Source organism: Mastomys coucha, unplaced genomic scaffold (assembly GCF_008632895.1).
Source record: "Mastomys coucha isolate ucsf_1 unplaced genomic scaffold, UCSF_Mcou_1 pScaffold20, whole genome shotgun sequence".
Classification (NCBI taxonomy): domain Eukaryota; kingdom Metazoa; phylum Chordata; class Mammalia; order Rodentia; family Muridae; genus Mastomys; species Mastomys coucha.
In genome coordinates, this window is record NW_022196903.1 from 56,109,081 (window position 1) to 56,127,196 (window position 18,116).

General features: G+C 35.0%; 1 protein-coding gene across 7 annotated transcripts in view; it reads left to right on the forward strand.

The window, feature by feature from the left end:
• The window catches only part of Ccser1 (coiled-coil serine rich protein 1), a 1,196,027-nt gene that overhangs the window by 621,584 nt on the left and 556,327 nt on the right, over positions 1-18,116 (forward strand). Inside the window, exon 11 of one of the 7 annotated variants that reach the window (XM_031382069.1) lies at positions 5,032-6,120. The exons of the other annotated variants lie outside the window; for them this stretch is intronic. Coding sequence (XP_031237929.1) covers positions 5,032-5,091 — 60 coding nt within the window. The 3' untranslated portion in view covers positions 5,092-6,120. Of the gene's footprint in view, positions 1-5,031; positions 6,121-18,116 lie in introns of those variants that run through there. 7 annotated transcript variants of the gene reach the window in all.

Consider the following 18,116-nt stretch of genomic DNA (forward strand, 5'->3'; position numbering starts at 1 on the left):
AAAAAAAAAAAAAGTAGAAAGGCTATAATTTTACCAAGCTGATATATTATCTCCATTGAGTAGCTGTCAGTTAAGCATTATTATTGGTTCCTAACAACCTGTATTGTATTAATTCTTCCTGGCTAGACTACATTGATGCCTTCATTGTCCATAGTCAGAAGATCTGGTGATATATTCATGTCATGAAATTTACCAAATAAAAAAAAGTCTGTCTCCAAATGCTACATTTGTTAATGTGCACTCAATGCAGGTATATCTGCTTATACCTACACATTAAATCACTCAAGACTTTTAGAGCTTTTTTTCATTTTTTATTAGATATTTTCTTTATTTACATGTCACATGATCTCTCCTTTCCCAGTTTCCCCTCTGAAAAAAAGAAAAATAAATAAAAATGAAATAAAACAACAACAACAACAACAAAAACCCCTATTTCCTCCCCCTCACCCTGCTCACCAGCCCACCCTCTCCTGCTTCCTGGCCCTGGCATTCCCCTACACTGGGGCATAGAACCTTCACAGGGAGCTTTGTTTTAATCAGACAATTATTTTTAATATTATATTCATTAAATTCTCAAAAAAATTGGTTAAAAGTGCTAACAGGAAACATGTAACAGAGAATCTAGGCTTATTCAATACTGCCGGTCTTATAACATAATTTTGAAAAGCTCTTGAATTCCTATTCAACAGATATCACTATTTACCTGGAACTTTTCACTGAAAAGCCCCAGAGAGTTTCTTATGGCATGAACAATTGCTTAATCTGTAGAGTTAAGGATAACAAATGAAGAAATGATGGAACTTATCAGAAGGTTCTAGGTGTATTGTAAAAAGGGAGGGGACACAGGAAAGAGCTGCTGATTGCGTGTAAGGTGAAGTATGGATGGTGTCAGAAGAGTTACACGGTGACACTGAAACAGATAGGGGTGAGCTCTGTGCCTTGGAAGAGGAAAAAAACGCTATTATAATAAATATACTTCTGAGGAAACTTTGAATGTCTTAGTCAGTGACAGGATTTTGTCATCATTACCATGGTACTGGATATGAATAGTCAGATTAGCATAAAGACCATTTAGCATAAAAAAGGGAAGTCTGATCATAACCTTGGAAACAGATTCTGTCTACAAACTGACACCAGAGAATCAAAGCCTATATGAAGGAAGAGGACCCAGACTTCCTGTGTTCTGTGACCTGGGAGCAATGACTCAGGCTTGTATGTTCCATCCACTCGAGGAAACAACAGACCCAAGCCTAGTAAACTCTATCATTTCCACTTGACATAAGAAAAGAGAGTACAGCTAAATGTAACCATAGCTCCTGATGATTGCATTTGTGTTTTCTCTAGTCCCCTTCCCTCTTCTCCTCCCTCCATGTCCCTTCTCTTGGGAAGAACTGAAGTAAGCACATTTGTCCCTTAGTATCTGAGAGATTTGTTCTGGGGTCCCATTAGAACCATCTTCAAGTACTCAAGGGTCCAGTAGATATATATCCTGTTGTATATGAGGACTCATCTCCAGGTCACAATGAATACCTTATGCAGTATAAAAAATCTGTAAATACTTGCTTCATTATTTGGGGGTTGATAATTTTAGTCAGTTGCTTCACCCTCTGGAATTTAAGGGTCTTCAAACTTGTATAACTTTTGCCAGTGAGAAAACTGAAACAGATTTTTAGGTGACAAAAGACTTTGAAATTGATAGATTGAAAGTGTTTAAAAATAAGGATGTAAAGTGATTTTATAATGCAGTCATAAAGAACGAAGAGAAAAAAAGTTTCGTAAATGTATTTATACAGAACTGGCACAAGAGCAGGAAATTTTAGAATATTCCATTAGAAAGTTTCTTAAAAGCATGCCACATATATCATTAACCTTATGCACTGTAAAGTAAGAATGCAGAGAAATTATACTCTTTAGTGATGCCATGTTAAGATGGTAATTACAATTGTAAATTTATGAAGCTGAATTAGTATATAGAAAATTTATACCAGAGTGTAATTTGCAGTTCAGAATACTTAAGGAGTCAGTTCTATAAATATCAGAATTATTTCAGATTTATCATTATTTTATGGATTTTATGTTTATAAATGGATTTATAGATTTGGAACTAATCCATCACATTGATGTTATATTCCAATGCAGAATTATTTTCTGGAAGAAAAATAGTATAAAACATTTTTCATTTTCTTCAATTTTTAAGGAGAACCTGGAACTGGATGAATTGTTTATTCTCTAGGCTGAAACTGAGACTGATGTGGAGCTGAAAATATCATGTTTTACAACACTTTGCTTCTGTGAAGCAGGCTGAAAAAAATGCAACTAAACCCCTTTTTCCCCGGCTGCTTTGAGATAGAGTCGCTTTAGCCTAGACTCAGCTGGAACTGACTATGTAGTTAGTATGAGCTGGCCAAGAACTCATGGGAAACACTTCTGCATCAGTAACAGACCTGAGCTGCCACACCAGGCCTAAAAGTCTACTTTTTATTTAATAGGGGTTTTACAAATATTCATTGACTCTGAAAAAATATTCTTCTTTCATGACAATATCAATAATATTACTCACAACTGTGATTATGAAATGTGAAACTAAAATGCATTTATGTAAATTATAGCATAAGCAATATTAATTAATGTGAGTGTGCATCTTTCATCTCTGAATGCCTTTTCTGTCACCTTCTTTTTCACATAAACAGAATCACATCTTTATATCATATACATACCCAAGATAACCATTAAATGTAAAATTATTACATTTTAAATGTAATAATTACTGGTTTACAATAGTAAAATATGATTTTCTTAATGATTTAACTGAATTTCATTTAATCACATGAACTTTTATGTATCTTTAAAACATATCCTGTTAATGAATAACCTTGTCACATGCACACTGCCTGGTAAAGAGATTGTTGAGAATATAATAAAATAGAGTGATCTAAAACTCATCAAAGGTATCTATAAAAATATGCCAGCACATATATTTCCATATATGTATATATATCCTAAGATATGCCCTCATCAGCATTTATTGTCACAGATGATGATGGAAAATAGCACAAGCACTCATTACTCATTAATAGAGACTGATTGATAACAAACTGGTCCATTATCAAATAGATGGCTCTCCAAGCTAAAAGAAAGAGGAAATATCAATATTCTCATATAGAGATGTCTTAGACAATTAATAAGTTGATATAAGTTATGAATCTATTATTTAGTACCTCCTTTTATCTGTCTAATTCATATTCTCGAAGAAAGCAAGCAAGCAAGTGCTCCTGAACAGCAGGTATGAGATCGAATAGTTACCTTTGAATGTGCCTGTAAATAAGGTTTGCATGGAAAAAGGAAGAGATAAAAGGCACTTGACTTACCTAAACTTACCTGGACATCCAACGGTAACATACACCTCAGAAGTGAGTTTCTGAATGTGGTATTTTACCCATTTTTCTAGTTAGATATCTTCAGTGAGCTTTCTTTTCAGGGCAAAAGGAACTATTCTCCACTTCTCTCAGCAGTATAGCTCTGTCCAAAGAAGCAATGGCCTCAGAGTGCTAATTTGAAATCATTCAAACCTTTCAGCCTCATTTTCAGAATGCACTAATGAGCCTGCATGTCCAAATAATGAGCAATATTCTGTGAGATGACAAAAAAATTTCCCTTACATGCTATTAAAATATAACACTTTCACACTATATACACTATATTACACATGCACACACACAGAGAAACACACATACACTCACACTACATGTCTCAATAAATTATTTAAACCTTATGACTTTTCATATTTTCCATTTCCTAATTATGTGAATTTGTAATACCACCCACTGTCCTCATACTGAACTTCTCTGGAGACACTGCTCTGTCACAGTACATTTTCTTATACAGCACCTTGGAGTGGACTCTAATTAAGAGGGTTTCTTTCTTTTTTAAATTGTTTTATTTATTTACATTCCAAATGCTGCCCCCTTCCTGATCCCCACTTTCAGAGTTCTTTGCCTTGACCCCCATCTCCTTTGCCTCTCAGAGGGTGCTTCCCCCCACAACCTCCCCCCTCACATGCCCACTTCCCACCGTACTCCCCCCAGCATCCTCCTTCTCTGTAGTGTCAAGTCTCTACAGAATTAGGCACATTCTGTCTCACTGAGGCCAGACAAGATAGTCCTCTGCTACATATGTGCCAGGGACAGGAACCAGCACATATTTGCTCTTTGGTTGATAGCTTCATCTCTGGGAGCTCCCAGGGGTCTGGGTTAGTAGATAAGTTGTTTTTTCCTATGGAGTGAAGGGTTTCTTTTTGTGTGGAATTCCTTCAGAATCTGCCAGTGCTGCTTGTGCCTATATGTCATTATGTCTTTTATACCGTCATCTGTCACATACATAATCATAGGATATACATTGGTACATAACACAGTATTATAGTACTGATCCTGTGTCATGCATATCTCTTCAACAATTTTACTGTACTTAAAAAACAATGAACTCTTTTACGCTTCTCAGATATTTCACTTCCTTTTGTGCATATTTTGAAAATGGATTTTCTTGTTTTAAATGAGTGAAATATTTGAAATGTTTTAATTTCTGATCATGTGAAGTTTCAGCAATACTTAAAAGATTAGAGTAATACTCGCTGTAGACTAAGGAAATCATCCTGGAGCTTTGTGTGTAGAGCTCAGATAGTAACTGTGGTACACAAAACCTTCAAGACAACCTTGTACCATTTTTATATTATCTTATTATCTGGCTGTTTTTTACTTGAGAAATGTATAAAGAGTTGAAGAAAGCTATGTTGTACTTGTTTGAAAGAAGGAAAAATATAATTTTATGTCAACATTTCATTCTTTTCTTTTACATCACTAAAATAAATATTCTTTGTAAATGCTAATAACAAATTTTGACATAAAATTACCAACAGAAGAGTTTCATGTCAAACTTCATTTTTATTTAAGTATTTATACATTTAATATCTTCATTTAAAATTTCATTTCATTTTGCTATTTGCCATTCATTTCTTTTTGTTTTCTTCTTTTCAAGGCCCTGTGGAATCCTACATGCACTGGAGGCTTATTTAAACCAGTATATATTTCAAGCTAGATTTAATAATCATTTGACCACAAATAATTCATCACTGAACATTGGCATGTTAAATATTGAGTGAAATCAATTTTTCTATGAATCCTGTTAACTATACTTGCAGAATGTATAAGACAGAAATTGTTTCATCCTAAACACTGTATACTTTTGCATTTTAAACAATTGCCACAGACTAATAATGAAGATTCAATGGACATATGTTTGCTTTTACTTATTGTATTTTTATAAGAAAATATATGCTTTTATTTAAAGATAATTTCTATATACAAATTCCTAAGATGTAATATTCCACTTGGTAGTAATCATTGTTTGACCATCCTCCTTATCTATATCATTTGGGTTTCTTTTTTGTTGATAAACTTTGTGCTATTTATGTTACATTCAATGTGCATCGGATAGATTGGAAATGAAACCTTTGTTACCTCATCTTAGTGGGATAGTTCCCAAGGATGAACTGGATTATTTGTAACCTCTTCCTATCACATTAACACCAGTAGGTGATACTGGGTATCTTCAAATGAAACAAGTGAGTGCAGCCTTTATTTAACCACAGACAGAAATAGAAACAGAGAAAATTCTGTTCTTAAAAAGCAGATAAACAAACTTAACTATTGATCTCACAGTGAAGGAAGTTTGTTGAACTTATGTGATATAAGAAGAGGCCTTACCCTGAACTAAAGGTCTGTGGGTCCCTTTCTCTTGCCTTCCAAGAATAGCCCTACCTTATCAAACTGCATAGTGTCCAGAAGGCACTCATGAGAGGCACAGATTATTGCAAAGATCACTCAGTGTTATGGGCAGAATGTCATTCAGTAGAAGGGCCACACTGCTTGGGAAAGAAGAGCAGGTCTTAATGAGCCACTACCCTGTATAAAGACACAATGAAATAATGATAATTATCAATAGTAATGTATATAAATATGCCATTAAACTATTTGGATCTTTATGTTACATATGTATGAATGACCAAATGCTGGGTGCAAACTATGGTGTTAAATAAAACTAAAAATATATTTATTTATACATGAACATTGTATGTGCTCTTATTCACTTTATCTCTTTAAGCATTATTCTAGGATCCGACATACTAAAACATTTTTGTTTCTTCTGAGGTTTTCTAGAATTTATTCTCTTCTCTTCTTTTAGATGGTTTACATATAAAATCTTTATATATAGACAAGGCAATAGGTCATTCTCTTTGTAAAGCATTCCCATCGTATCCTTTTTTTTTTTTTATTGACTTGGATGGTCAGAATATTTTCAAGAGGAATTCAATTAAAGATACTGTGAAGTAACAATGAAGACAAAATCTGGGGTTAATTACTAGAGTCAATTGATAAAAATCACTTTTGATTTCCTCAAAAGCCGTGAAGTATCAGCAGTCAGTGCAGAGGAAACAAACTACCTTCCTCAAAGGTACAGCTTCAGGATTGCCCTTTATTTATTTATTTTATTAATTAATTATCTCACCAAGCGGTGGTAGCACATGCCTTTAATCCCAGCACTTGGGAGGCAGAGGCAGGCAGGTTTCTGAGTTCGAGGCCAGCCTGGTCTACAGAGTGAGTTCCAGGACATCTAGGACTACACAGAGAAACCCTGTCTCAAAAAAACAAAAAAATAAAAAATAAATAAATAAATAATTATCTCATTTCTTCATATCCAAATGTTGCCCCACACAGCACTCTTCTCAGAGTTTTTCCCCCTACCCCTGCTCCCCTTCACTTCTGAGAAGGTACTCCCCCAGCATACCCCTCCTTGGGGTATCAAGTCTCTAAAGATTTGGAGAATCTTCTCACACTGAGGCTAGACAAGGCAGTTCTCTGCTACATATGTTCCAGAAGCCTCAGAACAGCCTGTGTAAATTCATATGTGGCTTAGTTCTGGGAGCTCTGCGGGCTACAGGTTAGTTGACATTGTTGGTCTTCCTATGTGGTTGCCATTCCCTTCAATTTCTTTAATCCTTTACCTGATTCTTACATAGGAGTCTACAACCTCAGTCCAATGCTTGGCTTTGAGTATCTGCCTCTGACTCCTTCGGGTGTTTGTTGGACCTCTCAGAAGACATCAATGCTAGGCTCCTGTCTATAAACACAACATAACATCAGTAATAGTATCATGGTTTGGTGCCTGTTTATGGGATGGATCCCAAGTTGAACCGGTCACTGGCTGGCAATTCTTTGACTCTGTGCTCCTTGTTTTGTTCCTGCATTTCTTTTAGACAAGAACAATTTTGGTCGAACAATTTGAAGGTCGATTGGTGTCTCCATTTCTCCAGTGGGGGCCTAACTACTGGAGGTTGTATTTTCAGTTCCATCTCTTCACTGTTAGGCATTTTGTCAAGGTAACCCACATTGAGTCTCTGGGGAGCATCACCCAATCCAGGTCTGTGAGAATTTCTAGAGGTTCTTTCCTCGCTTGGCAGCTGCATATTTCCATTCATTCTCCTGTGCTTCTCCCTCTGGGCTTCACTTCTGTCTCCCCCATAAACTTAACCATGCCCCCCTTTTCTATAAAAACATATGAACAGTAGTAAAATAATTATCTGCATTTCATGAAGCACCCACACTAAGGCTAATAAATATTTTCAACAGCCAAAAAATAGGCATAGGGTTTGTGTGAGTGATGCACAAACTTATTTATTGATTAATAAAAATAGTATGCCTGAAAATTTACTTACATATTAAATACAATATGTATCCTTATTTATCCTAGAAATATAACAAATATTCCTGTTATTGTGTTTGGTACTTATTTTTTCTTATAGGTTTCTAAAACTAGGATTCTATCCTATTTTAAATTTGCATGTATAAACATTTTCAAATTGTTACTTGTGACATGTTCTGCTCATACAGTAATTGTCACCACACTTTAGTGTGCTGGCACATCAAAAAGCAGAATAGGCAGTCCTCTCTGGGCACTAAGAGACTGTTTTGTGCAAACATCAAAGCATTATGTAGCATGCCTTCACTGTGTCCAGAGAAGAGAAAATTTAAAACAAGAAAGTTCTATATCAGGCAGTGACAGGCTAAACTTGTTTTAAAGACAACAACATTGTTATTAACTTTAACATATATTGGTAAATGAAAGATATTAAGATATTGTAGACAATCTTTCTATTTCAGATATAAATCCATGATTTTCATTAGAAATATAATTTCTTTATTTAAGAATGTCTTCTAAATTTTACTTAAAATACAAAAAGACAAATAGGAACCATCAAGTTTGTTCGTTTGTGTGTGTGTGTGTGTGTGTATTATGTATGCATATTAAAGAAAAGTTAAAATTATCTTCAATTTGACAAGAGAGACAACTACTATACATTTAAACAATAAATTATATACTTATTTTTACTAGACCAAATGCAAATGTAAAAGATTAAAGTAAAAGAAAAAAAGGAAAGGAAAAGCCTGAGTATAAGTATATTTTCACACGGTGGTACTGAACAGAAGGCTCAGCAGTTAAGAGTACTTGTTACTCATGCAGGGGACCCATGTTCACCCAGCATCACATGGTATCTAACTCCTATTTCTAAGAGATGTGATGCCTACTTCTTACTTCCTCTGGCATCAGGCACACACACAGGTTGTTTTGTTTTTCACTTACCTTTTGTTTCTCTCTTTATTAATATACAAATTATCTGGTTTTGCTAGTCCCAGGGTTTTCTCCAGTTAGTCTATTTTATTATTTTTTTCCCTCTATTGCCTCTTGATCACTCAGAAACATTAACATTTTTTCATTTTATTGAAAGATTAATTTGACTATTTCTCATTAGTCTGTTTTAATAAAAAACTGACCTCCAGAGATTTTTCAAAGTCTTTAAACATATTTTTAAGAGGCCAGTAGTGTTTACTACAAAAGCTAAAATTCTAACAGATTACATCTAAAACCTGTAACCAATGGCTGAGCTTTGCTCTAACCCAACTATCTCTATCCCCCACCACTGTATTTGATCAGCAGTTTGTATTCTTTTGTAAAATCAAAACACTGACACTGAAGCACAGTATTTGGGAACACCTAAGCCTATGTTCCTAGAACATAGTCATTCATATTTGTGTCCAGAATAAACTCTATTTTCTTTTGAAGTAAAAACTGCATTTTTTTGTGTTGACACATTCATAGTGAAGAAAGGATAGCATTTCCTGACTGCCAGGAAGACCAGTAGCATGTGAGTGAGAAGTTTCTTCTGATGTAGGGCAACAGTAGCAAGGTAATGCTCCTGATCTAGTTCCCTGAGATTTACTATCCCTTTAATTCTTCAATAAAAGGGATGTGACTGGGGTAAAAACAGTATTCATTCATCTCCACGAGAGTAAAAGCCACTTTTGTCTACCATCCATTGTCTAAAGGTCCAGCAGAAAGTATAGGTGTGCCACACATCATTTTGACTGCTCATACAAGTTTTATATTAAGAGGGATGAGAAGATGTCACCTGGGAAAAAAGATAGAGTGACTTTGAGGGGAATGGCTTTATGTAGAAATAAATGTATTGATTTTCATTACCCACTGCTTCATGTTTCCTAAAAGGTTTATGTTTAAAAAAGTAATTTTACTAATTTAGTTACATGCCCTGTAAATGTTCATAAAGCATTATATCTATGTATTTGAGTCCCTGTCATTTAATTGTAGGCAGATGAACCTAGAGACAGATTCCTGAAAATTAATGATTGGTCTCTGAACAACTGATTAGGCAGTTCAGTCATTCAGTCACAGCAGGAATAAAGCCTTACATGTATAGAAACACATGATCCATGAAAATGTCTCCTTATTCTTTATCATCAGAATGAAAGCTTCAGGAAATATTGTTTTTAAGAAAAAATCATATCATCTATTGTATAAATTGTGCATGTATGTTGGGCTACAATGACAAAGACCTTCCAGTACCTTACACCAAAAGCAGATGCACAAGAATTATCTTACTCAGTAAAATCTTCTTACACTGGTGTATCCATTTATTATGTCTTCAACACCCAACATTCTTTAATCTACTTCTTGCATTCTGTTGGTGGGACTTTCTATTTGAGTTCCTAAATTTCTCACTTCTATATTTTATTCAGTTTGGGTTTTCTTCATTGATTTTATTTCCACATTTGGATCTTGGATAGCTTTATTTACTTCCTTCTATTGCTAGTGTTTTCATAGATTTATTTAAGCGATATATTCATTTAATTTATAAGGATCTATACTAACTTCATACAAGCTATTTTCAGGTCTTTGTCTTACACTTCCGCTATGCTGCAATACTCAGTGCTTATTATGGTAAGGTTGCTGGGCTCTCAAAGAAATGTATTGTCTTACCTTTTATTGATTGTGTTTTTACACTAGTGTGTAAGCATCTAGGCTCTGGATGATTTTAATTCTAAATCTGATATCTAGTCTTAAGTTTGTTGAGTAGATGGTTTGTTCCTTGATTTTGTTGCTGTCTCTGGTTTTTAGGAAATTATGGAAGCAGTATGTCACCTGATAGAATATTTTTTGAGATTCTTATAGGTGTGGTCACTGGTGGTCCGGACAAAATGTTTTTCTAGGTATTAGGATTTGTCACTTAAGTATTGGGATGTATTGGTTGGGGATGAGGGTTCACAGGAGCAGGAAACAGGCCAATTCATGAGGATCTGGGGAGGAGAGCAATGATACGTCATGGTAGTCTGACACAGAACTGGGGATGAGAGTGAGTGTTTGAGTATGAAGAAAAGGAGGTAAGTGAATACTTGAAGCTCGTAAATGAGTTTTGCTGGCCTACCTGCTTCTATGTTAGGTTCAGCCATTGGGTTCACAGAGAATGCCTGCTGACACTGGAGGATGGAACAAGGGATTGAGTGGGCAAAAATGTTGGAGAAGAAGATATCTGATGTTCAGGAGTCCAGAGGAAAAGATCTTTGTGATCCTCTGGCAGTGAGAAAGGTGAGACTGTGGCAGGTGGTTGGCTACAGAGCTGGGAATGAGTCTGAGGATTGGATTTGGAGATGAAGATGGGTTGGTGATATAAACAGAGGAAGAGGAACCCTCAGTAGTTGGTCTGCTCTAGAGCTGGAGATAAGACTGGAAAATTGGACTTGGAAGAGACAAAGAAGAGGTGAAACTGCACAGTTAGGCTACCTGCTTCCCTGACTGGAGTCCTGTTGTAACTGTTTTAAGACAAATGATCATACTTGACAGTATTTATCTCAGAATCATTATTGTACTTGTCACAGTAATTTATTGTGACATTGTTGTTCCACCAGCACATTTACTCATTTACCTTCCCACAACTTTATCATTAAACACATTTTTCTTCTGAAAATATCTCTAGGGATTTTAAGTGACAAATAAATGTCTTAAATGTGTGAACAAAAATGACTTTCTTATTCCTAAATAACATGCTTTGTTTGTTATAGAAATAGATTATTTGCACCAACTAAGACATGTAGGATTAATGCATTCTTTCTCCTGACTAACGTGCTTTAAAGTCATCCCATGTTGTCTTCTAAATCATCTATTACATTTCAATCTTCATGATAAAAACATAAAATCTCCTTCTATCCCTCATTACACAATATATACCTTTACTTAATGAGAAGATTATCTATTGAATTTTATTTCTTACACCTAGCAAGCTGTATTATTCTACATGAACTCTAATGTTGAAAATAAAAGGAAATGATTGTATTGCTCACAGTTTAGGGACTCCCACTCTCTGAACTGAGTCAACTATTTTAATTCAAATTAAATAAGTAAACATTGATGTATTAAGAATGTGATTAGCACAACTCTTAAAGTTATTGCTTTACTCACCTCAGTCCCACTGTGTATGCACATATATTCACCTCAAATATGTGTACAGAATTAGATGCTAATTTTTTGACTAAATATTTGCAGTGTATAAAATGTATTGTGTCAAGTTTGAAGAATACTTTATTTAGAATTTGAGAAATGCCAACTTTATTTTTCTATATATTTTATTATATATATGCTTGTACTTATATCACATGATCTAGAAAAAATACTTTTAATTTCAGAAAGATTATTAGATTATGCATTTTTTTCAAATTTACATTTTATCAACTGAATATTAAAACATATTTACATTTTTTATGGTTAGTTTTTGCCATTTGACTATGATTAACCCCACATTACAAAGTATGTAATACTGACATTTCTGAGCATTTCATGTGTTATAAAAATAAGTGGCTAATATATTCAGAAGATTAGGTTCAATGTGATATCTTTAAAATCATTCACAAACACCATGGTGTATGTTAATTTCCTGGATTTCCATTTAATTGTTCATTCAGTATTTTTGGTTTAATTGAAACATTTAATAAATATCTATAGTGTTCTGAGTCCTGAACTATAAAGCCAAACAATACCATAAACGAGTTTACCATATAAATAAGGTTTAGCAATGTTTCCAGTGATGATCACAGTACTTTTTAAATTGTAATTACAAGGTGATCATTTTAGATCATAGCATATTTTAACACAATTTGTGATTAACTTTCAGTGTATTGATTTCAGGGATTATGCCCTATCTTGGTTCAGAGAATGAGAAATGATATTGATATATTAAGAACATCATTAGTATCAGTCACGCAAGTGCTCTTTGGGCTGTGTGTACTTCTGTAGCTCTGCTCTTTGATTGGCTTAAAAAGACACCAATATAAAAAGACACTCATACTAATTTCTAAAATCCTAATTAATACTTCATGGTAAAGTGAAAAGACACTAAACACTTTCATTATTATTATTATTATTATTATTATTATTATTATTTTTGAGACAGGATTTCTCTGTGTAGCCTTGGCTGTCCTGGAAACTCACTCTGTAGTTCAGGATGGCCATGAACTCAGAAATCTGCCTGCCTCTGCCTCCCAAGTGCTGTGATTAAAGGCATGCACCACCACTGCCCAGCTTCAATAATGTTTTGATTACAGTATGATATTCTAGATTGGGTCCTAGAGATTATGAATGGTTTTAATTTCAGATTCTGATGTCACTTCCCACATTGAGTTAACATGTTGAAATCATTCAAATTTAAATTTTCACCTGAAAGATTAACTCAATGCAATGGAGATCAAACTACATTTTTATCATAAACTGTGTCTTCTGTTGAAATTTGGAATAGATATAACAAAACCACAGTATTGAGTTCTAATGTCACTAATAGAAAATTGAAAAATAGCAAATAGAAAATAACAAATAGAAAATAGCTTTTAAGATATTTTATTATGATATATGTAGGCAATACAAGAAGGTAGAATGATATGATACAAGAAGGTAGAATCCAACTCATTTCTCTTAGTTCATACACTGTTTGCGGTCAGAAGGCATATAATGACAACTCTTCAGCAAGCATAACTTTTAATTAAAATCAGCAAAGTTTCTGCTCACAAGCCTGTTCATCATAGATAAAGAGACCAATTTTGCCATCACTGAGTACTGCTGAAAGCAATACAATTGCACAGTAAAGTATTTGTTAATACTTATACACTAAAACAGATATGATGTGTTGCTTTGGTGTGCTCCTGTTCTATACAAAAGGCAACCACATGTGACATTTCTATGTTCCACAGATATGTTCAACATCACAAACAAAACCAGTGTGGCCCCTCTCAACTACCCTGGTATACACTTAATATCCTCCTACTGAGATCACTGGCAGTATAAGCACTTTAATAAGCAGAGCTAATGAGAATGTTAAACTATACTTATTAGGATGTGTACACATAAAGACAGTAAATAATTTGACATCTATAAGAAATTCTTGGGTGTGTTTCAAGACTGTTGACACTTGGTAATCTGTGTCTACAACCTAATGCCCAAGAATTGATAAACAAACATTTTTTCCAGTGGTCTTCACTTTGCTTATTTTGCACAGAATAAAAGAAAATGGAAGCATGCCCTTATCATGATTTTCAGTTTTGAACTCCTATTCAAGAGAGGATGATAAAAATTTACTTTTACAGAAATTACTTTGTACCTGAGTGGTTTACCAAGGAATTCCTTGCATTATAGAAGTCTTTTATCCAGACAAGAAATGCAACACTGAAAGAAATGCTTCTGTTTTGTAAAATAGAATGTGGATTTTTTTAAATTAGGAATTTTTTTTCAGTTACCTCCCTTTTATAAATCTCATGAAACATGAAGAGCACAGGAAATGTGGATTAAGTTTTCTTTCTAACTTTTCATAGATTCCCTTGCTTGAAACATTCTGTACATGGTTCATAAGTATTGTTAGAAATCCAACAACAATATAAGAAATATTTTTCATAAATGTTATTGAAGATGTATTATAAAAAATCCACTCTATGTCTAACTCTGCAGAGCAAAGTAGAATTTTATGCTTGGGTACAGAGAAAGAGAGAGACACAGGGGAAAGACTTCCAGCAAATATAGCTGATAATCTTTTATTCTGGGCACTTCTAAATCGTTTCAGTCATATTTTTTACCATTACATTTAGAAAGTTAGAGTTTTCAGGATGAAAAGTAGGTATATTATAGAAACTCTAACTTTTAGTGAACTTCCCCAGCTATAGTTGTTTAACTAGACAGGAGGTTTCTGATGATAATTTTACTATCACATAGCTATGATCTTTCTTCCCTTTTCAAGCATTACTATTGTAGAAGCTTAAGTTATTTTGCAAGAAAAAATACCACTGGAAGAAAAATCTTTCAGAAAGCTGTTTCCAATGTAAATTTACTTATGTTGAATTTATATGGAAGCAATTATTGAAAGGTGGTAAAGCAAAAGGAAAAATATCTCTAGAGGAGGCCATTTTAACTCACTCTAGGATTTTCTCTAAACAATAATACTCAATTGAAGGCAGTTGTATTCTTCAGGGAAGAGTGGGAAGGTCTGAAGTTAGTTTTGAAAGTCACCACTGGGGGCTTTCACTTTGACCTAGTGGGAAGAGCCAAGGGATTCTGATCAATACTGATGTGCAGGAAACAACTCCAGTGCTTGAAGAAATGTTCACAGCACAATGACAGGAAGCCAAGAAAACTCTGCTCTAGGTAGCAATTATGAATGTCTAAACTGTTTATTGGTACAGTTGTTTCAGTACTTTTCATAGAATAATAAGACTTGCGCCTTCTCTCATAACATGCTTTTTCTCAGGGAAGCCCCACACTGCCATATTTTTAGAAATGTCTTCATTTCTTGTCCTCTGTCCAACAACTCATGCTCTCTAAATCTCCATTATGAGGAAGTTGCCCATTTTCTTTCATGATTACCACAGTACAGTCTCATTTTCAATCTATTGTTTTCCTGTGGTGATATTTGTCTTACTTTTCCAATCATTCCTAACAGGGAAAAAAAAACACAGTTAGAGGATCAAATGCATATATTTTACTCATAGATTCAGAGATTGTTTTCATCTCTAATAATAGAACAGTTTTGTTTATAATCCTAGGCAAATGTGGTGTGGTAGGCACTGTTTGCAACTTGGCTGACAAAGAGCAAGGAATAGGAACAAGGGAAAAGTAAGCCCTCAAAAGCCCTCAAATAATGAGGGCCTCTCCAGTTTGGCCTCAATTCCTCAAAATCCAAGTGTTTCAACTGAGGAACAAGCATTCAAGAGATGAGCCTGACTGGTGACATACCAGGGGAGACCCATTGTCCCAGAAATGCTTTCACTCCCCAGCTCAGAGGACAGATAGCCACTTTCTCTTCAATAACTGTCTGGAGCTGGGTGGTAAGGAGCACCTGGGGCACAAAAACAGGGGGACAGCTTGGAGAGGATCCTTCCAGTCACCATCTGCATGCAAAGCCTAGGCTGTTCTAGAGCCCTCTGTGCCATGAGAGAGCAGGTCTCCCAGGAGTGCTGACACAGGCTTACAGACCCACAGGAGGAACTAGCTCCAGTCAGAGACAGCAAGAACATCTAACAGCAGAAATAACCAGATGGCAAAAGCAAATGAAAGAATCTTACCAACAGAAACCAAGACTACCTGGCATCATCTGAACCCAATTCTCCCACGACAGCAAGTCCTGGATTCCCCAACATACCAGAAAAGCAAATGGGGATTTAAAATCACATCTCATGATACTGATAGAGAATTTTAAGAAGGACATCAATAACTCCGTTAAAGAAATACAGAAGAACACAGGTAAAAAGGTAGAAGACCTTAAAGAGGAAACCCAAAATTCCCTTAAAGAATAACAGTAAAATACAACCAAACAGATGAAGGAATTGAACAAAATCATCCAGGATCTAAGAATGGAAGTAGATATAATAAATAAATCACAAAGGGAGACAACTCTGGAGATAGAAAATGTAGGAAAGAGATCAGGAGCCATACATGCAAGCATCACCAACAGAATATAAGAAATACAAGGAAGAAGCTCGGGTGCAGGAGATACCATAGAAAACAGTGACACAACAGTCAAAGAAAATGCAAAATGCAAAGATCATAACTCAGAACACCCAGGAAATCTAGGACACAATGAGAAAGCCAAACTTATGGATAATAGGTATAGGAGAGAGTGAAGATTCCCAACTTAAAGGGCCAGTAAGTATTTTCAACAAAATTATAGAAGAAAACTTCCCTAACCTAAAGAAAGAGATGCCCAAGAACATACAAGAAGCCTACAGAACATGAAATAGATTATATCAGAAAAGAAATTCCTCCTGTCTCATAATAATCAAGACACCAAAAGCAAAAATCAAAGAAAGAATATTAAAAGCAGTAATGGAAAAAGGTCAAGTAACATATCAAGGCAGACCTAATAGAATTACACCAGACTTCTCGCCAGAGCCTATGAAAGCCAAAAGATCCTGGAAAGATGTCATACAGACCCTAAGAGAACACAAATGCAAGTCCAGGCTACTATACCTAGCAAAACTCTCAATAACCATAGATGGAGAAACTAACATATTCCATGAGTAAACATTTACACAATAGTATTCCACCAATCCACCCCATCAAAGGATAATAAATGGAAAACACAAACACAAGGAGAGAAATTACACCCTAGAAAGAGCAAGAAAAAAATCTTTTAACAAACCAATAGGAAGATTGCCAGAAAAAGCATAATTCTACCATTAACAACAAAAATAACAGGAAGCAACAATCTTTTTTCCTTAATATCTCTTAATATTAGTGGACTCAGTTCCTCAATATAAAGACATAAACTCACAGACTGGATATGTAAACAGGACCCAACACTTTGCTGCATACAGGAAGCCCACTTCAGTGACAAAGACAGATACTACCTCAGAATAAATGCTATAAAACAATTTTCCAAGCAATTGGTACTAAGAAAAAAGCTGGAGTAGCCATTGTAATATTGAATCAAATCAACTTTCAACATAAAGTTATCAAAAAACATAAAAAGGAAAAATCTACCAAGAGCTCTCTATTCTGAACATCTATTCTCCTAATGCAAGGGCATCCAAATTCGTAAAGAAAGTTTACTAAAGCTCAAAGCACACATTGCACTGCACACAATAATATCAAGAGACTTCAACATCCTATTCTTAGCAATGGACAGATCATGGAAACATAAACTAAACAGAGACTCAGTGAAACTAGCCGAATTAAGAACCAAATGCATTTAACAGATATCTATAGAACATTTTATCCTAAGACAAAAGAATATACCTCCTTCTCCAAAATGGACCATATAATTAGTCACAAAACAGGCCACAACAATTAAAAGATTGAAATAATCCCATGCATTCTATCAGATCACCACAGACTAAGGTTGGTCTTCAACAACAACATAAAAAATAGAAAGCCCACATACACGTGGAAACTCAAAAACACTCTACTCAATAACTTGGTCAAGCAAGAAATAAGAAAGAATTTAAATACTTTTTTGAGTTTAATGAAAATGAAGGCACAACATATGCAAAATTATGGGACACAATGAAAGCTGTCCTAAGAGGAAACCTCATAACTCAGAGTGCCTCCAAAAAGAAACGAGATAGCGACACAGGCCCCACGACTCCCAGGGAAGCCGCAGGGCAGCAGGGACATGATCATCTCAGCTTCCGAGTGACAGAGGGGGTTCAGCGTCCTCCTCTGCCCCTTCCCTGCAAGTGGAG